A 27,120-nucleotide genomic window follows, 5' to 3' on the forward strand; every position below is an offset into this window, starting at 1 on the left:
GTATTACATTACTGTAATGCATTTCTGTGAGCTTGTTTCTGTATTTTATCCTTTTTTTTTTTTGCCCACTTGTCTTTGTCATTTATGTTAAACAAGAAGGTTTATACCTGCACTGATATTTTGTTATAATGTATATTCCATAATCTGGTTTGGTTTTACTATAATATAATCTATAAAAACTTCATGTGGACAGTTTGAGAAAATAAGGACATGGTAATCAGACTTTGCTTACTTCTGGGTACAAATTTGTACCCTAAATAAATATGATTAAGTAGGAATACACGTGCATACACATACTGTACTCAACCTGAACTACAGTAACTCTGAAATCCTCTCATCCCTGTTGCGTGGTCAGTGAGTTTAACCCCACACCTCACAAACCAGTTCACTTCCCCCGCCCTGATTTAAAATACTCCCTTGCGATTGGCCACAAACCGCGGTTAGTCAAGGTAACCACGCCCTTACAGTCATTCAAGCGTTCCGATTGGCCGTCTTCTACGGCTCCTCCCTTTGGCTTTTGACAGCCGCTGACGGCGCAGTGAGTTTTGTTATCCGTGACTTACGTTTCATCAAGAGAAAAATGAGTGGACAGATAGAGACAATCTGACGGTTTTATTTGGTGGAATTAATCGGCTTGAGCAGGAGTGCAGACATGGAGACCGCGTAAGTATTTTCAGTAATAGAGAGAAAACAGAACGCGCAGAGAAAGAGGAATTTTCCTAACGCTGTATTGCTGTAACATGTGCATTTGTACTTACTGTGGCTGTGAGTTTTTGACAATATTTTCATAAATAATGATGCATGCAACAGTCTTCTTCAACTTTGTATGGCACAGAAGATTAATTTTTAATTGAGTTTTAAACATTTGTACTGGTGGTTCGTACAGTCTTGTAAATGTGTGGTCATATATACTAAAATATATCTATCTATCCATCTATCATGATAATATATAAACATAGGCTACATGATAAATTACTCGATGGTACTTTTATTGGGCCAAGTGCACAACTATATTTTTTTATTTTTTTAAATAATTTTCAGGGACTTTATGATCAAAATTTGTTATTATTAACCCTATATTAACCCCACTTTATTTTGATAGTCCACTTTAGACATTCTACTAACTATAAGTAACTTTGTAACTACATGTTAAACTACATGTCAACTGATTCTCATTAATTTGCAACTACATGTCTACTAACTCTCAGAGTAGACTGTTAGGGTAGGTTTAGGGTTAGTAGAGTAAGTTGACATATACTTGCAAAGTTTCTCATAGTCAGTATGTTGTATGTTGTGGACCCATAAAAATAAAGTGTTAGAAGATATTAAGCAGACAGTCTACTAATTCTAATGACTGCTAGTTGACATGTAGTTGCAAAGTTACTTACTGTTAGTAGAATGTCTAAAGTGGACTATCAAAATAAAGTGTTAGCCCATATATTTTACTGAATCTCAACTAGTGTGTTCAGATGCTTCAGTTCACCTTAATTCGCCTGTAGCCTACTAACATTTTCAAAAATAACAATTTCCATTTATGACTATTTAGTATAAATAGTATTTACATTAGGAATTATATAATGTACCGTTTTCAGAATACATCAACATTGCTATACACGAGCATTTTCTTTTGTGGTAATTCATTGTAACGTGTCAGCTCTGCTCCCTTCCTGCGTGTCTGGAAAGTTTATCAACACTTGCAGACTGTGCACTGACGCCTATTCAAGGAAAATATGCCACTCTGATATAAGACGACGTATGTGTGTGTGTGTGTGTGTGTGTGTGTGTGAGTGTGTGTGCGTGTGAGAGAGATGTTCATGTTACTTTTTGACAGTTAGACAAGACCTTGGTGGTGATCCTTGCTCGCCTATTGTAATTCATTCAGAGGTTGCAACTTTAATTATCATTATAATGTATATAATCAGTGAAGATTCTGCCACACACACACACACACACACACACACACACACACACACACACAGTTGTAATAATAGCTTTCTTTAACGCTGCGATTCTTTCAAGCCAGCAGTCTTGTCTGAATTAACACGTAATTTTAGATAAGCATTGTGTTTGTATTGCTTGTCTTAAGCAAAACGACTTAAGCAAAATGTGAAAGGAAATGCAGATTATAAACAAGATCAGTTTAACTTCTTGGGCCGTAGAGCACACACTCAAGCAGATAGGCCTTCTCAGGAAGCTGATTGGCCCAGTGTCCTGGTTTGCATACAGGAAGGCAATGGCTCATGATATTTTTAGTTGCACTAAAGACAGAAGGTTTTCTATAATTTTAACACTGTAAGGAAAATAACCCCAAATTTTTTTAATCAAAATTATGCATCCTCTATGCTGTGCAAAACCCGTGTGATTATTTATTATTTTTTGATTAAACATAAAAGGAGAAATTTGGTAAAATGTCCTCGCTGTTCTTTTTCAAACCACTAAAGTGGTTGGTGATTTAAAATACTAGGTCCAAAAAAGGACCATAAAAGTAGACGTAATGTTTTGTGTGGGAAAAGAATGATATTTAAGTTATAATAAATCTGCTACAAACTGTCACATATGCAAAAACAAATGATGTTCCTGCACAGTTTAATCTCTTTATCATGGTGTCTACTCTGCTGCACGTCTGGCTGTATGCAAATAAAGTTCTGTTCTCCCAAGTGTCATGATTTAAATTGACACTTGAGCGATAACCATGATTAATTGTTTCACTTTAATTAATTTTAGTATGTAGAGTATTAAAAATGAAGTAGACTTATCAATGTAGACTACAAAATGTAGACTTATCAATCGATCTGAAATGAAACATCCAGGTTGTATTATTAGTGCAGTATTGCAATATTATATTGGTAACTCAATCTCATCTACAGTTACTTATACTCAGTGGCTGAGTACGGCATAAATCAATAATGAATTGGCATATGGTGAAATTGACAGATATGCAGTGCATCTGTGTCTACCCTCTGTCCTCGTGCTGAAATTATAGACTCAAAGGCTGTGGATAAACGGATTTGATTTGCATTATTATTCTGTGAAGCTGATGCTTCTGTGCTATATAGTCGCACATTTTTTCTGGTTCTTAAAAATATGAATTTGGCTAACCTGAACTGAATAAGCAAAGCTGCCATTCCTCTTGTAAAGTTATGGCAGGATGAATGAGCATTTACTGTTTTAGTATTGCTTTGTGGTTTCTCCCTGTGTCTAGTGTTGGATGTTGCACGTGCCCTGGCAGTGTGTGTGTGTGTGTAAGTCTGGGTTAAAGCCCTGATGAGATGATTAGTGCTGATGAAAGTGGTGGAGGAGGGGCTGTGTAAAGAGTCAACCCTGTGTGACATGGATTGTGATGGGCTGTGAATGTATGGCAAAGGTCACATTAGGGCTGCACGATTATGACAAAAATCATAATTGTCGATTATTCCCTTGAAATTGTAATTACGATTATTAATAACGATTATTTTGAACATATTTATGCCATTGTTTGAAGCTGCATGCCATATTTTTATAGAAAATATATATATAAAAAAGGCTGAAAACACGCTTCCTGAACTTTTATTGCTTTTCTATAGCACTGAGCCTCAAATGTCAACTATAAATTGGTTTGGTTTTTTCTTTAAACAAAAAAAAGGTAAAATTGTGCATGGTATAATAATGTTATACTAAAACTAAAATTAAAAAAAAGAAAAAAATGGTTTACTAAAGCTATATATTTAATTTACAATTAAACAGACGAAATTTCAAATTACAGTAACATTTTACAGTACAATTTATATTGTACTGACTCCAGACTAACATTCGAGAGCAGTGGCACCAGCACCTGATTTGGTAGCACTGAACATGTAATAATAATATTTCAAGTTTTGTCTCTTAGAAATGCAACAGAAATAGAACAGGAGCTTGAGTTGGGATGCAGATGTACATTTATTTTTATTAACAAAAACAGTACCCTTGTGAAAACTGTGACAGCCTCATCTTTTATACATTTGTAGGTCATAACCAAAAGTACAGCACCTCATTACCATGGTAAAAAGTAGCCTAACTATATGGTTTCCATGGTGTTTGCATTGAAAAACAGTAACATAAAGACATTCAGTCAATTACACATCCACATCAACTGACAGAATAATTAACAAAATAATGGAATTATATTCCATTACTCCTTTAACATATTTAGTATAATATAATAATACTCAATATGAATAACCTACTTTTCTGCCACTATCAGTTAGACAAAATGTCTTTTATCCAGTGTGTTTGAGTTTGTTAAACCCCGCGCTGCAAACACCTCTCAAGCACACAGAATAATGCAAGTGGCCATTTTTAATTGTTTATTTATTTTTGTAATCGCGGCTTTGAACGATTATGTAATCGTGGCGTCCATAATCGTAATCGCGATTAGAAATTCGATTAATTGTGCAGCCCTAGGTCACATGTCTATGTGCTATCTATGTGTATTTCCTTTAACCTTTTCCGTTAACTGTACTTTTCTTGTTTGTGTGTAGGTGTATTTATTAGTTTATTTTTTATATGTAAATTTTCATTCACCTGCATCTTTCATTTCATCTGCAGTTGCAAATACTCCAGCTGTGTGAAATGTTACATAGCCGTTCAATTATTTAAGAGCTCATAAGCTTCAGACTTATAGTTACTAGTGATTCACAAAAAAATGTTTAACCGAAACACAAAAAATGATTTGTACAAACGTTGTTCATAAGGCAGTTTTCATATCAACCTTTTAATAATAGATTTATGTTTGTTGTTATACAGTATAAACATGTAACATTTAAACTTGTTTTCATGACAGATTTATCCAAACATACATTAAATAGCAGGTTAATTAAAAATATAAGGAATATGTGCATGTATTTAGCAAAATGCTGTTCTCTAGAGTTTCGGCTCCTACCAACTATTTTGGACTAAACCAGAAATTTTTTGATTGCCAAAATTTCGGTGCAATGCTAATGTCTAGAATCTGCTTACAAGGCTTTTGGGAAACGCAGCTCTGTTCAGTTCAGTGATTTGTTAGTGAACAGTTACATTTAAAGGGGTCATATGATGTGATTTCTCGTTTTCCTTTTCTTTAGTGTGTCATGTAGCTGTTTGTGCATGTATATGATCTGCAGAGTTACAAAGCTCAAAGTCTCCCACAAAAGGATTTATTCTATCTAAAAGAGAAGGCTGATCCAGACCAGGCTAAAACGCCTCATTAAAACACGCCCCCACATGTTTACGTCACAATGTGGAAATATTTGCGTAATGCCGCCCAAATGTTCACGCAAAGAAATAATGCGTGGTTTCAGTAGTGTTGATGCAGCCATGTCAGTGAAACACTGTGTTTCTGTGCGAAAGAAAAAGCACTTTATTTGGCCTTCGGAAAGTAGATGCAATTAGGAATCATTGTTAAGATTTGTTTATAACAACAGCACAACCCAAATGTTCGAATTTGTGCAACACATTTTATGGATGACAGTTTCATAAATAATGGTGGAGAGTACAAGGCTGGCTGTGCACGAAGGCTATTTCTAAAAAAAAAAAAAAAAAAAAAGGGTGAATTCTGACTTTGCTATGACAATCTGGTGCTTCTGAATCAGCGGCAGTGAGTATGTTTTGTTATTAGCTTAAGTATTTGCTATTGACTGTTCAAATGCAGAGTTTTGCGCGTTCAGAGCACAATCAGAGCAGACTGTGCTTGTCGGAAGGCGGGGCTTTGTAGAAAACGGCCCATTTGAGAGAGGCGGGGCATAGAGGACCTACAATAATGTACAGTATTTGAAAAATAATGTTTTTTTGAACATTAAAGCATGTCAACATATTCTGTTACACCAAATGCACAAAATAATGATCTTTAAAATAGCATCATATGACCCCTTTAAATAGTTTGATACATACACACACACTTCTTAATAGTAGGCTTAAAGCACTTTACTGTTTTTATATTTACAATTTTATATTTAAGGTACATTATAGTGAATATAATTAAAAGCAAGAAACTAAAAGCACCCGAGTGTTTCTCTTGAACTTGAAAATTGAGTTATTTTGATTTTTTTTTTAATCTCTCAGGTTCTGACACACAAAGGCACAACATCAGTCACTTGTCAATTATATTTTATGCTAATTATGGTGATTTTGCTGTGCAGGAAATGCTGCTGTTGCCTGGTTACAGAAAGCTGGCATTAAACCCCCTCCCCCTCTAATGTGGTATACTGTGATTTTTTTAGAGGGATGATGTAATATCAGATCTTAAATGTAATATACATTTAACATCCTGTTTAATGTAGGACGTGTACAGTGTCTCACTGTTTTCACTTTTTCATAAGATGTACTGTACATGAACTCAAAAAAAGTGTATATTGTTCATTCTTACTGAGACATATTTAATTTTACAACATATTCTTATAGCACAACTAAACTGAGAGTTGACCTTTTTCCTGACTGATACCACAGTCGCTGCCCTCTTCCACCCCACTTCTTTCAGAAGCTCTAGGCCTGGCTCTTTGACCTCTCTGATGAGCCTCTACATAAAGTCATTGATTGGTTTCTCTCCCATGCAGTCTATGCTGCTATATGCTGACAAACTGCTAATACTCACAAAACACTTTCTACTGGTTAGACTTCAAAATGAATTCATTGGTTTTGAACATGTAGTTTAGATGTTGAAAGTCTATATTTATGTAGTCTCTCGTAGCCAGACCTTCAGACTGATGGCAGAAGGTCTGGGAAACTTGGCCACTTTGAATGGTCAAGGCGACTTTTGAAAATCTAGCATTTAGTTGATCCTGATAAGCGCTCACTGTCACAGTTGTAAACACAACGGCTTTGTTTTCAATGAGGGGGTTTGGCGCCATGGCATCTTTGTTTCCAGGCGGAACGTTAAAGAATGCGACACATATGTCTCCCGGAAATTCAGTAGAATTAAACCAATCGGATGATGACTTCCAAATTCCTGCAGCATTTCCAGTAAAGTGTGACGTATGCATCAGACATTCAGCCAGCGGTCCATGGGCAAGACATCTGAGGCTGAAACTAGTATTCATGTATTCTAATTGTTGACTAGCCATTAAAGTCACCATTAAAGCTATTATTTGCTATTATTTATTTTGAAAAAATAACAGCACTTTTGATTACCTAATTGTTAGGATATTAGATGAGTTTTGAAAATGTGCCACTTATGAAAAAAAAGTGCCAAATAAAAAAAAAATTAAAAAAAAGTAAATCTACATTAAAATTAAAAGAGACCTTTCAGTTGATAGTTTTAATGTTTAGGCCTATATTTTCTTCAAGAGCTGGTGGATGTATGGTAAATGCTGTTGTATTGGTTGTTTAGGAACATCAATAAGAGCCATATGTTTGAAACAAACATACATTTAGCCTAAATACTTGAAGTAAAGCATCTTTAACAATGGAATAACTGATTTCATACATGTACGGGTATTTTTTCTCAATACATTAAGCTGAAAAAAGTGGAGCTTTGTTTTTGTTGTTTGGACTGATGTGGTCAGGGTCTTGGTCATCACCATGGTCACTGGTCAGTACGGCTGTGTGAAGCTAATGTGGTCAATTGCCAAGGCGGGTCATAAACAAAACAGCTGAGCTCAGTGTCTGGAAAGCCCTGTGATGGGCTGCACTGTTTAGAACACCAGCATAGCAGAGCTGAACTGGATGTTTGGCAGTAGTGCTTTGCTAGCTGTTTGCTGAAGAAAACTGTAGGATTTCTCTGTAGAAATGAGAGTGAGTAAACCCAACCATATAAGTTCTGTTTAGAGCAATGCACATTATAATGTGTAATATAGTACTGTCTTACTGTATATTGATGTGTCATGATTGCTTTTGCTTTGATTATGAAGGTTTATGTTTTTTTGTTAATGTGTCTTATCAGTTATGCAAGCACTCAATGTGTGTATATACGGAATAGACTTAAGATATCAGAAATGGTGTTGGTATTATAGTGTTTAAATGTACTATATATATTTTTGTGTGACTGGAATATTAGAACTACTTGCAGATATGAATTTATCTTTCCATTTATGCTTTTGTTCTATTTCAATATACCTAATTGCTTTTTTGTACACATTGGGATGCACTGATAGCAAAATTTCAGTAGTGTTAAAATTTCAGCAATTATTTTAAAGTGTAATTAACAAAAATTATAATTTGTCATCATTTACTCACCCTAATGTCATTCCAAAACCCATAACACTTTTATTTATCCTCAAAAAACAATTGCTGCATCTCCATTGAAAGTCCTTTCAGAAAAAAAATGTGTTGTTTGATGCTGCAAAAAGTTCATAAAGACATTGTGAACATAATTCATATGAATTGAGTGGTTTAAACCAATTCTTCTGAAGAGACATAATCAATTTTCACGATGAATGGATTTAATATAGGCTTTTATTCACATATAAATATGAAATATGGCAAACGGAAGCTCATGCTCGATTGATGCTCAAGGCCAATGTTTCCGTGTTTACCATATTTGATGAGCTTTATGTATGCTCCTTGATAACATTTACATACCTTCAACCAGGTCTTGATCACATTTCTAAATTTTTAACCAAATTCATATTTCTAAGGCTTTTATGCTTTAAAGCGTATGTTTTTTTTGTAGTTTAGTTTGTGCATGTGTGTGTTCAGCCCCACAGCATCCCTCTCACAATTCTGACTGCCTTACTGTGAGTCAGCACTAATAATGCATGCTGACAAAAGCAGCCGTATCTCATTGGCTTGTGCTTTCTCATGCCCCCCTCCTCTCTCTCTCTCTCTCTCTCTCTTTCTCTCAGACTTTGCTTCTGCATCATTGTTCAGTTTAATCTCCTAATGCCCTATTGGCTGAGAACTGGTCCCGGCATCTGCACCTACATCTCTTCTAAGACTCAGAATTACATCACAATCCCACAATGCTTTGCAAGGGAACTGCAGTGAGTTAGCATTTAGAGAGAGAGAGAGAGCTGATGAGAGGAAAAAGGGAGGGAAGAAAAGCGAATGTTTACATGGTGAATTTATGAATGACGTCGAGAGTAAACGAAAGAAAGGTGTGGCCTGATTAAAGATCCAGAGAGAGCGAGAGACCCGTAATCCCCTTCCTCATGTGCTAGTTTGAAATGAGCTGTCATCTTTTTGCTGGCTAAGCGGTGCTCAGATATCTTTCCTGTTCAGTGCAAACGGAAACATAGCATTGCTGGGTATCAACATGTGGGATGGTGCCTTGAGAACAGCTGCTTGATGGTAGGTTTCAGTGGAACTCTTTCTGATAGACACTGCGGATGCTCCATTGATTCTCTCACAGTGCTGCTGGTAACATTTTGTCAGCAGATAATACTCAATGTTTTGACACTTTGATGTTTGATGCAGTAATGCTTTATTATTGCTAATTTGTTGAAAAATGTTCACATACTGTATCTCGATATATGATATATATCTGTTCTTGATACAACTTTAAAAACCAACTACATTATATTGTGGCTTCTGGTGCTGTTAGTCTGGTGTAATGGTGTAAAGTCTGGTGTAATGTTAGTCTTTTTGGGGTCTTTAGGGGTAAAATACTGTTATTAATCAGTCTAATAGTAAAATCAGATGTCTTCATCATTCATTCTTTGATGTGACGGAGAAATTGTGCACCAGGCTTGCTTATATAAATATTATGTAACAGAACCAAGCTGGGATGGCATGCGGAAAATGACAGAGGATTATAGAATTTGTTTTAGAGTCTGACTGGAATATCTGCAATATAGTCTGGAATATATATCTGCAATGGTAAATGACTGGTAAACACTATAATGGTAAAGACAGAAATATCATTTGTGGTGGGATACATACATAGAGTTAAGAGTCCACAACGTTGTTTCCTTGAAAGGGAACTCCTGATGTCAACTTAGTACAAAATAATTATATTTGTTTGCGATTTATTTAATTGTATATATATATATATATATATATATTTATCAAAAATAACATTCAGCTGCTGTCAATCTATGAACCTATCACTTCACGTTGCTAAAAATGTAAAGTAGTTAAGTTACATATTTAAAAATGATGTAACATTTCAACAATCAAGAAATTATACACCCATGAATTAATTTGCTATTTTTAGTGTGTTTAGCATAGGGACAGATAGTGTATCTAGTAAGGTTTTTTTTTTTTTTCTAAAAAATGATTTAGCAACACAAGTTCAAAAAATATTCTTATTTGCTAATATCTCACATTTCTTCAATATCTCACATATGTCCCACTCGAACTCAGCCTTTTATTTATTTCATTTCAGCCTTGTTATCTCAGTTCTGCGTTTTTCAGATTTTTTCCTTCTGTGCTATTTTTTTAATTGTTGGTATATGAATGCGAAACATTGACATTTTTGCCAAGTGCCCCATGTCTCATTGTTTTTTCAGCATCTTCTACCATGAGCTCTGACACCATGTCAAATTAAGAAATAATTGAAAAAGGGCATCAAATCGTTGTCAATTCTAAAACAATGGACAAATCAGATCAATCTGGAAGCAGGATAAGCATTTATACAAGCATATTAGAATATGTTATCATATTAGCAGCAGTGTATGGGAGTTAACTCACTTCCGTTGCATTCCGTCTAGCAGCTGATTTTAATTTAAGAACTTGTTCTGTGTGAACGCTCCCTTATGCTCTGGTTCAGATGTTCACGGCCTCCTTCCGTCTCTCAGTGTTGCTATGGTGATATGGTCTCGTTGAAGCTCTTTTCTAGCAGAAGGAGGGGGTGGATGATGCCCTTGAGGGATCCACTTCAGCGCTGTGGCTGTGTCCTGCTTCTTTCCATCTTACTGATCTACAGTATTTGTGACATGCCCTACATTGCAAACTAATCTGCACTTCCTTTGAATCAAATCTCAGATGGCAGTTTGTGAATGTTTTCTCATAAATTGTTCTCCCTAGCCATTTTTTTTCAGCTGATTTTCAAGTGTAATACATACAGTTGTATAATATGTGAGCCTGGTCTCATGAAAATACGTATAAATATTACGCCAAAAAATAAAAATAAACTTGTGGTGTTGATACGCAAAAATGGACTTTGTCATGCATATAATTAGTGATCGACCGATATTGATTTTTTTAATAACCGATACTAATTATTTGCATGTTTATGTGCCCGATAACCGATATGCAGAACCGATATTTATGTACTGTTATAAAGTAAATTAAAGACTGAGTGAAGTAAGTCCATACTTCACTTTGGTTTTTCCTCCTTTCAGTCATCTTTAAAAAAATGTTTTGAGAATTAGCAGTCTTTCATGTTAAATTTAATCTTCATATTACAACAGTAAAAAAACATTTTATTTATAAAAAGCATCAGCAGCAACACTAATATTAACAATAAGCAAAATAAATGTAGAATGTCTAATGTTTTCAAATGGAGAGGAGTCATATCAACTTCATTTAAAACTCCAGTTTTAGTAGGTTTATAAGCTGTTTAATAGGCTAAAGAGTGAAGAATAATTCACTGGATAATGTTAATTCACTGAATAATATTCTCTGGAATATTGGAATATAACAAAACATTGTATTTTATTGCATTTCTCAACTGGCATGTTATATCAGAATTATTAATAATGTTTTTGTCGTTCTAGAATCTAGATTATGAAATTCCTGCTGACAGCGTGGTTTATGCATTTACACGGAACTATAGGCTACTCAAACTGCGATCGATCGCCGAGATAATAAATAATTAATTTCCATAGAGTTGTATTTAATTAGATGTTTATTAGCGAAATAATGGTTATATAGTAAATGTTTTTACCACGAGTTTTCGTTTTTATTTGGCGTACTATTTATACGCACTTTCATGAGATCGGGTTGGATATGTAGTACAGTAGCACAGTCAGGAACATCACAGTGTCTGACAGATGCTCTCACAACTTACTCTTATCATTAGTTCTTCTGATGTTATCAATGATATACTACTTCCTCATTGCTACTGGGCGTGTCAGGTTTATAAATAATAAATAGGCGTTGTTGATGTGTAAATGTGTGTTCATGCGTTAAAGTGCATTCATCTGTCTCATGTCAGAAATTTACAGAAGTACAGAACAAGCTATTTGCACTTTAGTTTCAGCTGAGGAGAATCATTTTTAAATGTCACAGTATATTTACATAGCACAGAACTATTTTAGTATTATATACTGTTATATAATTATAATTATATCAGATTGTTTTTTTATTTTTTCAGTTTTTTATTTTAATTTTAGTTTAAGTTTTAGTCATTTTTACTTTTATCTTTTGTTATTCAATATTTCTATAGCTTTAATTAAGGTTTATTTCCTTTGTAGTTTTAGTCATTTTAGTACAGTTATGTTTATGTTTAAGCTTTTCATCTAATATTTATATTTTATTTCAGATATATTTTAATTACTGAAACTTTAAATAAAATTTTAATTGTAATGCTTTTAATTTTAGTTAGTAGTAACAACACTGGTACAGAGAAGTGCCCTTCAGTACCAATGACTTTGCACAACTTTGACGTTTAGTATTGGAATTAGGAATTAAGTAGAAATAGTTTACAAGGACAAGACTCTCACACAGTAGCTATGCTTAAAAAAAAAACAGTGCTACTGATAAGAAAAAGAGCTTATGATCAAGATCATCAACAGTGCTGAAGGCAGAGCAAAATAAAAGGAAAAACACAGAAAAGAAAGAGGATTGATCTACTCCCCACAGGAAATGATAGCAATTACAGAACAAATGGGTTTGAGTGGAACCATGCTGGTATTGTGGTAACCTAAAGCATTTTAATCTTATAGCATGAAGTCTCAATTTTCCTCACCACTGAGAATGGACTGGATGAGACAAATTTTTGAACTTGTTTTATCACTGTATTTGTGTTCATGATAAGGTAAAGTGTTGTTCCAAACCTGTATGAATTTCTTTTTTTTCTGTTGATCACAAAAGAAGATATTTTAAAAAATGTTGGTTACATACATTTGGTTTATTTTGAACATTTATTCGACGCATCTACTACAAATTCGGGTGTGCTAAGTACTATATATTTTTGAAGAATGTTGGTGAGCCACCAAACAATTGCTGGTAGCCGTTGACTTCCATAGTATTTTTCCCCAAAATACCTTCTCTTGCGTTCAACAGAAGAAAGAAACTCTTACAGGTTTGGAACAACTTGAGGGTGAATCACAGTTTACATCCGTTTAATGTGACTAAATTTGTATGTGAAAGTGTTTTTTTTTTTTTTCAGTGGTTACGCTCTAACCACAATAAGAGTATGTTGCTTTTCTAGACTTGAAGAGGTTTCCCAATATGTAAGAGATTTATGTTTCACTTTAAAATTATTACCTTATACGGCATCCAATGCAGACAAGCCTATAAATTTTCTCTTTATGAGCTTTCATATGCCACACCAGACTATCTTTTCCAGTCTGTTACATGGATATTGTCCAGAAGCCTGTATTTAGAGTTTGACTTTCACTGAACACTTTGTGGTCAGTGGATCGACTCACAGATGCATGATTATGCTCTGCTCAGCACTGAGGACGTCTGGACTGCTCTACTGGTTGGCTTTCTGCACTGTGTGCATTAAAACAGACAGCTTTTAAATGCCTAGTGAAATATTTACTGCTGTGGCTGTATCTGTTCTGAATACATTTTGTGCTCTTAAAAACTCTGCAAAGTAGATAAAAATGGATATTTGCAAAACTGGTGCTAAATGTAATATTTATAATCTAAATCTAATGTAATGTAAATCAAACCTCAAAATGAACAGGCTCTATCAATTTTTCATACTTCACAGCATAAAATTGCATTTTTTTTTTAAATATACAGTCATGGCCAAAAATATTGGCACCCTTGGTAAATATGATCAAAGTAGGCTGTGAAAATTAATCTGCATTGTTGATCCTTTTGATCTTTAATTAAAAAATTCACAAAAATCCAACCTTTCATTGGATAATAATATAATAAGATTTAAAATGGGGGGGAAATATCATTATGAAATAAATGTTTTTCTCTAATACACATTGGCCACAATTAACGGCACCCTTTTATTCAATACTTTTTGAAACCTCCATTAACAATGCAGATTAATTTTCACAGCCTTATTTACCAAGGGTGCCGATATTTTTGGCCTTGACTATATATTTAATAATAATAAAATTTCTTAATAAGAGTTTTTAATTGGCTTTTGGATTATTGCAGAAAATAAGTTCTGTGACCAATAAAACTGACTCTTACACATTTTGTTCATCACGATAATCTTCACAAAAGAAAACTTGTTTGAATTTTGAAACCAAAATACAAGCTAAAGCTAGTTAACTATAGGATATTGACAAACTTTGGTTTCCCGACTCTTCAACATCCACCATTAGGCTTCTGACAACTCAGATACATTTTTATATATATATAAATAAAATCCCTAAAAGATGGAGTTACAACAGTTTGCAAGAGCATGATTATAAACACGAGACTGTAAAAGCAGACTAGTGTGATGACGTTTAATGTCCTGTTGTTCCATTTAAGTACTTTTTCAAGAAAAGCAAAAGCGTAAAAAAATAAATGAATTAAAGTAGGTATTACTGACATGCTGTGAAAATATCTTGTGTTTGCTTGTGATAACCACAGATCGTATTTCAAGCATTTAACCAAAGACGGATTCAAAAACACATTGAGTTCAAGGTGATGGAACCAGAAGTGCTAAAACCCTTTTCAGGCTTTTGGCTTACAAAAATAATGTCATCCCTATAGCACTCTATTATCATCGTATGCTGTTCTGAGTCATGGCTGATGTTTTACCCTTTGGATTATTCATTTGGATTTGCTGCTCACTTTAACACAGACATAAGTAAATACAGCATGCTTTAATTATTAATCTGCCTTGTAATGGTTAAAAACTCAAGATTTCATGAGAACTGGGATTCCAGTGTTGTGACGTGATATCCACTGCTGCCTCTAGCACCTTGTTTGTATGAATTAATGTAGTGTATTTTCACACGAAAGAAACAGCTACACCTTGTGGGCCTTCCCAGGAAAAACATCTCATCTAATTTTTTTTTTTTTTTCATCTATATGTACTGTATTAACTCCGGTATCCTCTCCACATGCAGGGTCTGGGCTGAAGGAGTGTGGGAGGTCTTTGACAGAGTGTTAGGATGGCAACTGAAGCTTCTACCCTCCCAAGTCCTGTGGTGCGTCAGATCGACAAACAGTTCCTGATTTGCAGCATCTGTCTGGATCGCTACAACAATCCCAAGGTCCTTCCCTGCCTTCATACCTTCTGTGAAAGGTACATCATTTTTGATACTACATTATATTGCTCACTTTATTTTATTGCTCAGAATATTTATTATTATTATCATTTAAAAAAAAATTGTTAGCAAAGCTGAGTGTAAATGACATTAATCTTTACGTTAACATTTAAATTATTGTGAGGGTGATTTTACTCATTAGATAGCTTTTTAATATGCAGAGCACGACTTAAAGGGATGGTTTACCCAAAATGAAAATTCACCTTCATGTCATTCCAAACCTATATGACTTTCCTATATACACCTTTGGAGGGTCACGAAAAATGTCCATACAAAGAATTTCAATGGAATCCAGTAATCATGTGTAGACTAAACTGCTGAAACATTCTTCAAAATCATTCATTTTGGGTGAGATATTTCTTTAATAAACAAAAGAGTGCACTGGAAATGTCTATTACTGAGTTTTTAGTTTTTGTGATATTTCTGGTCTCTGGCCAGCTATTTTAAATCCTCTTTTTGTTTCTAAATGTCTAATCTTTGTATATGCTGTTGTAGCAAAACGGCAGAATTATTTTACCATTATAAAGTAGCTTTTTGAATTGCAGTAGAGCTTTAAGTTGAGTGGCTTTTAAATCATTAAAAGTCATTATGTTATCTTTGAAGCGCCAACAATATGCAAAATTAACATGACATGAGCTCAAAACTGACAAATTTGTTAATGCAAAATGCTGGCGGAAGCACTATAGTATATTACTTCAAAAGTGCATCTCACCTTATCACCCAGCATTTATCCCATTACGCTTCCTCTCATTGGCCAATAATGAATGATTAGTAGTCATTATTGCTGACACTTGATGGTAATCAGACTTGTCCTTAAAAAGAGAAACAAACAAGAAGGCAGACACCAAACCAGGAAATGATGGTTCAGCCCAGTGTTTGATTTATCACAGAAATACTTAGTACACAAATGTTTGTATTTGTTGTGATAGCCAGGCACTGCCACTGAAGTTGCAGTTTTTTCAGTAGCCTGTTCCTGTTTCTCCAGGTGTCTGCAGAACTACATTCCCGCCCACAGTCTGACTCTGTCTTGCCCCGTGTGCCGTCAGACCTCCATCCTCCCGGAGAAGGGTGTGGCGGCACTTCAGAGCAATTTCTTCATCACCAACCTGATGGAGGTGCTAAAGAGGAGCCCAGACACTAACCTCAGTGAGGACTGCACTGACGCTATCAACGGAGTGGCCACTGGACAACCACTCTCCTGTCCCAATCATGGAGGAAATGTAAGAATTACACAGCAGCACAGCATGAAAAAAAACTTTCAAAAATCTCTAGTGTACAGACGCCTCACGCTATGGTACTGTATGTTAGAATTATTTTCCTCCAGGCAAGTAGCATTCCGTCCAGTTTTTGCGAAGGGAGAGCATAATAATATAATTTATAAGGGCATTCATATTCAGTATGATATTCATTTCTTGTCATCAGGTAATGGAGTTCTACTGTCCACCATGTGAGACGGCCATGTGTGAGGAGTGTACTAGCGCCGAACATGCAGAACATGCCACCGTCCCGCTCAAGGATGTTCTAGAACAGCACAAAGCCTCGCTACAGGAGCAGCTTGACGCCGTCAAAAACAGGCATGTAACATGCGCTCATGTACAGTACACATTGCTACAGAATTTTAATTTCTTGTTTTATGTTTAAGCAGCAAAATATCTCATTTAAAATAGGGCTGATTTTGCAGAATGAAGAAAAGCAAATGAATGCACAGTAACTCCTGTGAATTAGCCATTGCACCATTAAACACCAAATAATCCCAGATAGCAAGGTGACATTGATACAATGTTGAGTTTTCATCCAAACCATCACCATTTCAATATTTAAAGAATCAACATTGAAAGTTTGATGAAAACTGACAGCACACATGGGTGGAGACAGGGATGTTGAACAAACATTGATTTGTTGTTGATGAAAATATATCTCTGTGGAATTATAGTGGGTGTTAGCCAATATGTGGGGCATTTTCAAACATAATAGACATTTTCAACTGCATTACCTGATTTGTTCTAATCACCCATTGTAGAATAAAATTCTTACTGATTAAGAAACACCCGTTTTTGTTTTGCATATGCACTTCTCAGTAGTCAAACTGATATTTCCTCATTAAAGAGAAAACAGTTGCATCCAGAAGTCTTGTTTGCTGAATCACCTGGCGACTTGAATTTGAACAATGTTGCATCTATTTTATTACTTCTCTGTTTGTTTTTGGCTTGTTTTTCTGTTAAAATCTCATTAATTGCATTAATTGTAGGTGCAGAAGTGATATTGAACCAACACCACTTTTTAACATTAATTCAGTGCAGATAGCATTGACACATCAACATGACTTTCATTGTTTCAATGGTTGCTTGCTATATTGGCTATTATTATTTTATTATTAAAATCAGGGCCAGCATATTAATCTCTATGTAATTTATTAAATTATAGTCAAAGTACAAATATAAATCATATAGCGATAATATGAGGTCATAAAAACTGCTGGTATAAATATTTTATTATAGAATTAAAGGTTGACTTTAAAATTATAGTACAAAACATAAATTATGACTAGCATTAAATTATTTCATATAAATAAATGTATATACATAGTAGATAGGTTCATAGTGTGGTTGGAGCTAAACTCTGCAGGACAGAGGCCCTCCAGGTGCAGAACTGGACACACCTGTTTTATAGTTTTGATGTCTTTACTATAATTCTACTATGTGGGAAAAAGTAGTAATATAAATGACAAAGAAAGAATGGATTTATCCAAATGTTTGGCTGGTAGTGTACAAAAAATGAAATAAAAGTAACATAATAAGAGATAAATGTGCTCTTTTTTTTTTAGATTGCCGGAAATTGACTCTGCACTGGAGGTTTTGTCTGATATTCTGCAGCAACTGATCAATCAGAAGAGTTCAATAGAAGAAGTGATTCATGCAACTTTTGAGGAGCTTCAGAAGACCCTAAACGTACGCAAAAGTGTTCTGCTGATGGAGCTGGAGGTCAATTGTGGACTCAAACAGAAGGCTAGTACACTTATCTACAGGCTAACTTTTGCAATGGTGTTTTTTTTTTTTTTTTTTGTTAGATATCAGGCTGTTCCCTCAAATATTTAGCGAGATATTATTTATTTATTATCTATTTTTATCAACATTAGCCTTAATTCTACAGATTGTCAAATTATTTCTTTGGTTATAGTATCAACAGATTCAGACTTAACCTCTAAACGTTGCATAAAATCTATAGTGAATTGTGAGTGGCTGTTTTATATGCCTGCCTCTTCCTGTCTAATAAGGCAGTTCTTGACTGGAACAAGTTGCAAAGCAGACCAGACTTTATTTCCTGCGCTGTTATTTTACACCCATCCATCTTGGCTTCTCCGGTATCGTTCGCACTGTTTTGCTGTGGTGAATGATTAAACCAATTAATAACTGTAGCACATGCTTCTGTGAGGGTCTGACATCAGTCCTGGCAGCTGGCAGTGCGTCACATGGGAATGATTCATCTGGGAGAACCAGACCAACTACAAAATCACCTGAGCCCTTAAACACAAAGTAAACAACGGCAGCACAGCTAGTCACTAACAGGCACACATAGTTTGAGGCTTTGTAATGGAAGAGGACTATGATAAACAAGTTGAGGTAAGGTAGGATTCTGAATTCCGTTTTCTTTATGGAGTTTTGTTTTTAGCGTTTGAGAATCAAACTGTTTGTGTCAACTCTTTTTTTCTCAATTGATGTTTTTATGATGGTTATGGTTAATGATTGAACATACTCCGAATGTAAGCTGTTATTTATGTGTGGATAATGGATTTATCAAAGCATGGATCTGTCAAAGCGTCCTTAACTGTGTCACTGTCATTCTGTGTCGACTGATGTATCAGACCCCTTTTTTCTCTGACAGATATGGCAGATTCAGTAAATGAAGACCCGAGTGTGCATGTCACGGAATTGTTGTTCATTTAGAGCTGACTGTTATGTGGTCCAGTACATTCTCTTAACCCTGATTAACTTATAATATTTCTTTAAGACATACAGTGGGGTCCACTAGTTCAAATGCTTAAGTTTTTAAATCTTTTAAGTACTTAGTAAAAAAAATTCCCAAACACCAACATTTTTTAATGTTTTTGAAAATCTTGTGCTCACCAAGGCTGCATTTGTTTGATGAAAAATACAGTAAAAACAGTAATATTGTGAAATATTATTAGTATTTAACTGTTTTGTATTTCGTATTTTTGTAAACCGTTTTGTATTTTAATATATTTTAAAATGTAATTTATTCTTGTGATAACAAAGCTGAATTATCAGCAGTCAATAGTCCAGTCTTAAGTATCAAATAATACTTCAGAAATCACTCTAATATAAAAATTATATTATTATAAATAAATGATAAAAAGTGTTGTATAATATATAATGTATTGAATTTATACATTATTATATTGTAAAATAAATATTTATTAAATATAATTATTGCATTATAGTATTTTATTTTAGTAGATATATGCTCTATACTTTATATCAATAATTACTATACAGTATTTGCTTCTGTAAAATAAAGTACAGTTTCTACAAATTATATTGTCAGCATAACAGTTAAACTGAATATTTTTTTAATAAATAAAAATGAATATCAGAGTTTTTATTTTGGCTATGCCCTACTTTTGCAAAATTCACAGCATGTTAAATCAAGTATATCAAGGAGTTTTATAGAAAACCTGAACGTCATGTTGTCCAGCATAATTTGAGAATGTTCCAGCATTTTGCGCTTTATCTTCTATACGAAGAATTTAAAGGTATAGTTCACCCAAAAATGAAAATTCTGTCATTAATTACTCACCCTCATGTCGTTCCAAACCCATAAGACCTTCGTTCATCTTCAGCAGATCAGCAGATGTTGCTGTTTTAATGGCATAAATGTATTTTTATTGTTGTTAGCATAACTGTTGCAACTAAATATATATTTTATATTTTAAAATGTTTTATATTAGTTTTTATATATTATATAGCATATTTTAAAAACAGCTACATAATGGCACTGCCTTTCGAAGGGATTAGGGCATAGGGATGATCACTTCCATTTGGGTATGAAAACCTTACACCCCTAATATATATATATATATATATATATATATATATATATATATATATATATACATACATATATACAGTACTATATATATATGTGTGTATATATATATATATATATATATATATATATATATATATAGAATACTTTTCGTGTATTACACAAATTTGTTGCATTTTGATTAGTGATCCTAGAAAAAAATACAGAATCTTAAACATTTAGTTTGTCTATCCTTTCTAAACCTAAAAACAGATTTTCATTGGACTTTTGGTCTCTGTTGTATGTATACATTTTGTTTGTATCATCTATTTATGCTGCAGTTTCTGTAAATGTTTATACATGTATGTTTATGAATATATGTGACCCTGGACCACAAAACCAGTCTTAAGTGTCAATATTTCTAAATTGACATTTATACATCATAAATAAGCTTTCCATTGACGTATGGTTTCTTAGGATCGGATAATATTTGGCCGAGATACAACTATTTGAAAATCTGGAATCTGAGGGTGCAAAAAAATCAAAATATTGAGAAAATCGCCTTTAAAGTTGTCCAAATGAAGTTTTTAGCAATGCATATTACTAATCAAAAATTAAGTTTTGATATAGGAAATTTACAATATATCTTCATGGAACATGATCTTTACTTAATATCCTAATGATTTTTGGCATAAAAGAAAAATTTATAATTTTGGCCCATACAATGTATTTTTGGCTATTGCTACAAATATATCCCAGCGACTTAAGACTGGTTTTGTGGTCCAGGGTCACATATTACTTATGTATCACTGCAGGTGTTGCAAGCCCAGCTGGAGTCGTTGCTGCAGGGGCAGGAGGGCATTCGCAGCAGCTGCAGTTTCACAGAGCAGGCTCTTAATCACGGCTCGGAAGCTGAAGTCCTGTTGGTCAAGAAGCAGATGAGTGAGCGTCTTGATGAGCTGGCAAGTCAGGAGCTCCCACTTCGGCCAGAGGAGAACAGCCAGCTGGACTTCTTGGCGGAGACCGACGGTCTTCGCAAATCCATCCACAACCTGGGTGCTATAATAACCACCAATGCTGTTGCTGCAGAAACCGTTGCGACTGGTGAAGGCCTGAGGCATTGTATCGTGGGGCAAGCTATATCTGTGACCATAACAACAAAAGACAGAGATGGCGGACTGTGCCGGACAGGAAATGCTCTGCTAATAGCTGATCTTTCTGCCTCTGATGGCACCGTAGTGGGGGAAGGTGAAGTCACGGATCATAAAAATGGCACTTATGAGTTTGTATACACGGTCCCGTGTGAGGGCCGCTTCACGCTCTCGCTAAAGCTCTATGATCAGCATATTAGGGGCAGCCCATTCAGCATACGTGCCAGCAAATTGACAGACATCTCCCTGACTTCAGACGGAGGAAAGAAACGTCTCAAATCTCCAGGAAGTAGCCATGTGAAACAGCGTGCTATCAAGCGCCCCGCCAGCATGTACAGCACGGGCAAACGGAAAGAAAACCCAATTGAAGATGACCTCATGTTCCGAATCGGTATGATGAACACGCATCTCTTTTGTAACACCTAATCAAAAACAAAAATAAGGGCACACAAGTTTTACTGTTTTATCTGCTCCTGTAAAACTTTAATATAATGCAGTATTTTGACCCAAACAAAACACTTTGTCTTTGTCAGGCAAAAAAAAGACATTTATATATATATATATATATATATATATATATATATATATATATATATATATATATTATATAATCTATTTTAAATTAGTATAGATATTAATCTATACTAATTTGTTAAGAAAAACATGAATGAATTTAGGCATCACAATAATATATAATAAGTATGAAGGATAATATTCCTTTTCAAATGTTATATGAATACATAATAATATAGGTAGTAAATAAATATACATAGTTATGTTTATGATGGTAACACTTTAGTATAGGGACCTAGTTGCTTATTAGCATGCCTATTATTAACATATTGGCTGTTTATTAAGTACTTATAAAGCACACATGATCATATTCTACATCCCTAATCCTACCCAATACCTAAATTTAACAACTACCTACTAACTATTAATAAGCAGCAGATTAGGAGTTTATTTAGGCAAAATTCGTAGTTAATGGTTTTTTAATAGTGAGAATTGAACCTTGAAATAAAGTGTGACCATTATGATTTCTATAGTTTATATTTGTATGTGTGTATGTATATACTGTATGTAAAATATACAATATGTAAAACATGTATATATTTTTTTTGTCCCAAAGGAACTAAAGGCAGAAATAAGGGTGAATTCACCAATCTGCAGGGAGTTGCTGCTTCTTCTATTGGCAAGGTCCTGATAGCGGATAGTAATAATCAGTGTGTTCAGGTATAAAATGTTGCAATGTCTTTTATCATCATTCTGCAGGTTGCTTATTGCCTGTTGAATTCAGATGAAACATTTGTAAGAATGGAAATTGTTTTATTTGTAGATATTTTCAAATGATGGACAATTTAAGAGTCGTTTTGGAGTGAGGGGACGATCACCAGGACAACTTCAGCGGCCAACTGGTGTTGCTGTGCACCCTAATGGTGACATTATCATTGCTGACTATGATAACAAATGGGCCAGCATTTTCTCCAGTGATGGCAAGTTTAAGGTATCAGCATCTGCAAGTTTTATGTTTATGGTGCTAGAATTTATGGCAAATTATACCAAATGCTCAGCATCAAAAACATATTAACATCTCTGTATAAATAAACATATAAAAGGGAAATTCTTTCAGTAGACTAAATTTTGGTAACTTTTTTTCTCTTTCTGTTCCCTATGTGTTTTTACAGACTAAAATTGGCTCAGGGAAGCTCATGGGTCCTAAGGGTGTAGCGGTTGATAGAAATGGCCACATCATTGTGGTTGACAATAAATCCTGCTGCGTCTTCATTTTCCAGCCCAATGGAAAACTTGTATCCAAGTTTGGCAACCGAGGCAACAGTGACAAGCAGTTTGCAGGTACTTACCTGGGTTACAAACTGGCACTTGTGCAATCCTCACATGCTATCAAAATGATCATAAATCCAAGTTTTCTAATCGGAAAGTGGACATGAACTGGAAAATCATGTACAATTTATGACTGGATGACAGATGATTTTGATAGCCGAGTTTCTGAGTTGTGCCAGGCCATATACTTTACACATGGCAGATTGTAGTGACACTATTGTTTTGACAGTTAAGTTTAATTTACCAAAACATCTATATTTTGCTATTTAAATAACTATTTGATGCATATTGTATGCATTTCACACAGGGGATATAGTATTTATTTAAACAAAAACCCAGGAAAATTAGCGAGCTGTCTTGATATTCTCTTTTACTGTGTAGAAAGTATACAGTAGGTCTACGTTTTATTGAAAATATGTTGGATATTGATTAAAACTCTTCTGTAAATTTTAGTTTTAATAAGGTTTTCCCAAGAAATAGGCAAGAATATCCTCGATAATTCATTTTTTTTTCAGACATGAATGTCCTCCATGACTCTTGTTCATTCCGACAGCAAAGCACTTGAACTTGATAAAATCATAATTAGACTTCAGAAATGTGAAGTAGGAAATTTCCAAAAGCTCATGAAAGCAGTGTTAGTTGAACAACCACATGCTTTTCAAATTGCTTTATCTATCTAAAACCATTAGTCAGTTTTTCAACTGAAAGGTAAAGCCACATTTCATAAATGTCATATTGGGTGGACTAATGTGACGAGGGCGTTAGGTCACCAAATGCTGAATATTCAACTCTTTATCTTTCCTTTTCATAGGTCCACACTTTGCCGCAGTGAATCAAAATAATGAAATCATTGTGACCGATTTTCATAATCACTCTGTAAAGGTAAAAACCTATTCTAATATATTGCCATGTTATATTCCTCAAAGGTCATGTCCTGTCTAAATTGTTAGTCACTTTTAGCCACAATTGTGGTTACTGTCTGAATAACAGTTTGCTCATATCTGTCTTTTCAAATACTGATGAGTTAATGCAGATTGTCATCAAATTGCAGGTGTTCAGTCCAGAGGGTGAGTTCCTACTGAAGTTTGGGTCAAATGGTGAAGGAAATGGGCAGTTTAATGCACCAACAGGTGTGGCAGTAGATGCCAATGGCAATATTATAGTGGCTGACTGGGGCAACAGCCGGATACAGGTAATACAGGCTTAGATTAATTAAACATGTTTAACAATGTGATCACATGTCAGATAATGGTTTGACATCTTCATATCATCACACTTTTCTGTGGGACTCCAGGTGTTTGACAGCAGTGGATCCTTCCTGTCCTATATCAACACCTCCGCAGACCCTCTGTATGGACCACAAGGACTGGCTCTGACCTCAGATGGCCACATTGTGGTGGCAGACTCTGGGAACCATTGTTTTAAAGTATACCGTTATCTTCAATAGCGCTTTCATCTCTAAAATTAAATACTTGCACTTATTCCTTAAAGCTGCCGCCCTTGTGCCAAATGGGACCCTCATATTGCATTGAAGTTGTGTTGTTGTGGCTTTGTTTGTGACACCCTCACCTTGGACAGAAGAACAGACTCTGTACCCTGACCGTGGTTCTTTGGTTTTGCAGTATAAAGGAATAGCTCATCAAAAAATACAAATCCTGTCATTTAGCCTCGGGTTGTTTCAAACCGATATGGATTTCTTTCTTCTGTGGGATGTAAAAGGGAATTTTTGAAAATATCCGGGCCGTTCTTGTCTATGTAATTAAAGTGACTTGTCACCATAAATACCATAAACAAGTTCCAAGCCATACAAATACATTGTGGGAGGAAAAGATCAAAATCTTCCTGGTTGCGTTAAGTCTTAAATCTAATTATGTTGTTATCTTAGAGTGTCAGAGATTTTTTTTTTTTTCTTAAATTGCTTTAATTTTGTATGCAAATTAATACACATCTTTTCAGTTTACTTTTATTATATAAAAAAGAAATCACCTCTTCTGCTACATGGAAGAAAGTCAGAGTGATTTGGAACAACATGAGGGCGAGTAAATGACGACAGAAATGTAATTCTTGGTTGAAAGTTATGCGGTTTTTCACTTTTGACTCAAAAACTGCTACACATTAGGGAACACATTCATGTTTGTACTCTATATGTTGAAAAATCTTAATGTTTAGATGATTAAAAAGGGAACTCTTCAAAGCATTGGCATGTATAATAAGAATGCAAGTAATGCGTTTCCAAACTACTATTGAATTTATATATCTGCACAACAAATAGACAAAACCCCCAAAACAAATCTCACTATGGTGGGCTAGTATCAATAATATTTGGCCTGAGTTAGCCTGTGTTTAAAAGTGATGTCAGGAATATTCATAAAATATGCAACAATATGTGCTTCTTTGCTATTGACTGTGATGTGCACAACCGTGGTTGGTACGATGTTCTTAGAATGCAATTAAGTCTCTTGAATCACCCATATTATGCAAGAAACATCACTTGATATGCTTTTTAGATTGTAAACAAAATTTCCTTTTTTAATATCACTGCACTGTTCATTTGAAAAATCAGACGTGGTCACTTCTCTAAAACATAAAGGTTCATGTGGTGTTCAGAGAAACAGTATCACATGCTCAAATCAGTGCACCAGATGCACTTTGTGATTTAGCAACACAAAAAATGTGTATAGTGCTATTATTAATAATAGCCCCCTGGTTAAATGTTTACCAGAAAACATGCATTATTATAATTAATGATCTTCATGTGTTGTGAGAGTGGTTGTGTTGTGTTGTGGACAAACCATGTTCCGTGTTCATATTCATAATGCTTTAAAAAAAAAAAAAAAAAAAAATGATAAAAAGTGCCCAGGGTTCTTTTCAAGTGTATTTATGCCACACAGATAGATCTTCCTTGTCTCATGTCTGCTCTCCTGTACAGTTCGATCATCATACACAATGAGCTATTGCTACTTGTTTGCACAAAATACATGATTTATAACATGATGTACATTCCAAAATGTATTTCTCCCCTTTATATCCACAAACCTGCTTTTGTAGCATTAAAGCTTGCATTTTACTCTGTTGTATTACCACATGAATGGACATGCAACCAATTATGCTTTTACATTTGTAGATCTCAATGCCACATTCAGGTGACCTGTGTTATATCATTTTTTGCACAGCTCATAAATAAACTGCATTATTTGAGATGTTTTGGATATATTCTAATCATTAATTGACTAAACACAGACCTACAGAATGATGGTGTACTTTAATTTGATAAGGATGTGTAATTTGTTCAGTGTTGTACTTTTATGACTATGAAAGCAATCTAAAACCTCAGATGGAAACTTAAGACAAACCCTTGAAGCTGATCTACTTGAAATGCAGTAAAATGGTCTACTGTTTTTACTGAGTCAGCGGAGTCAGTTTGATAACCTACAGTTGAGCATGGGCCTTAATTTCCAGTCAAGAACACCTCCTGAGCCATTCATCAATTCACGATTCATTTCAGGTCCATTTTTTGATTTGCTTAAAACTGCAAAAACTAATATAAGGGACATGAAGGCAGGGTCCATTTTTATAGTGAATGGATCTCAAGTTTAAAATAACAAAAAGAAAAATAGTCGATATCAATTTTACATTTATTTTCTAACATGTAAATGGTTTCGAAAATTTTTAGATTGCATAAATGTAAAATATTCTGTTTTGCTCATGTTTTGTCAAGGATGTACTCTTAAAAATAAAAGGTGCTTAAAATGTTCTTCACAGCGATGCCATAGAAGAACCGTTCAGTTAAAGGTTCTTTAAAGAACCATCTCTTTCTTACC

The 27,120-nt window shown here is 34.6% G+C and overlaps 1 protein-coding gene across 2 annotated transcripts; it reads left to right on the forward strand.

The window, feature by feature from the left end:
- The first annotated feature begins 522 nt into the window (after positions 1–522).
- On the forward strand, positions 523–26,497 carry trim2a (tripartite motif containing 2a). 2 transcript variants are annotated; one of them, XM_058787497.1, is made up of 12 exons: positions 523–663; positions 15,063–15,241; positions 16,249–16,483; positions 16,686–16,837; positions 18,088–18,268; positions 21,122–21,848; positions 22,587–22,690; positions 22,794–22,961; positions 23,143–23,311; positions 24,111–24,181; positions 24,351–24,491; positions 24,594–26,497. In XM_058787497.1, the coding sequence occupies exons 2-12, from the start codon at positions 15,108–15,110 to the stop codon at positions 24,744–24,746; spliced, it is 2,235 nt and encodes a 744-aa protein (XP_058643480.1). In that variant the 5' UTR covers positions 523–663; positions 15,063–15,107; the 3' UTR covers positions 24,747–26,497. The 2 variants fall into 2 exon arrangements, with proteins under 2 accessions (XP_058643480.1, XP_058643488.1); XM_058787505.1 differs by lacking the exon at positions 523–663 and adding an exon at positions 8,938–9,216.
- Positions 26,498–27,120: the final 623 nt, after the last annotated feature.

The sequence above is a fragment of the Onychostoma macrolepis genome, chromosome 01 (genome assembly GCF_012432095.1).
Source record: "Onychostoma macrolepis isolate SWU-2019 chromosome 01, ASM1243209v1, whole genome shotgun sequence".
NCBI lineage: Eukaryota > Metazoa > Chordata > Actinopteri > Cypriniformes > Cyprinidae > Onychostoma > Onychostoma macrolepis.

Coding starts and splice junctions, on each gene's coding strand:
- trim2a (XM_058787497.1), top strand. CDS start 15,108: ATGGCAACTGAAGCTTCTACCCTCCCAAGTCCTGTGGTGCGTCAGATC. Junction 16,838..18,087: donor CTTGACGCCGTCAAAAACAG/GCATGTAACATG, acceptor TTTTTTTTTTAG/ATTGCCGGAAATTGACTCTG. Junction 24,492..24,593: donor GGGGCAACAGCCGGATACAG/GTAATACAGGCT, acceptor GTGGGACTCCAG/GTGTTTGACAGCAGTGGATC.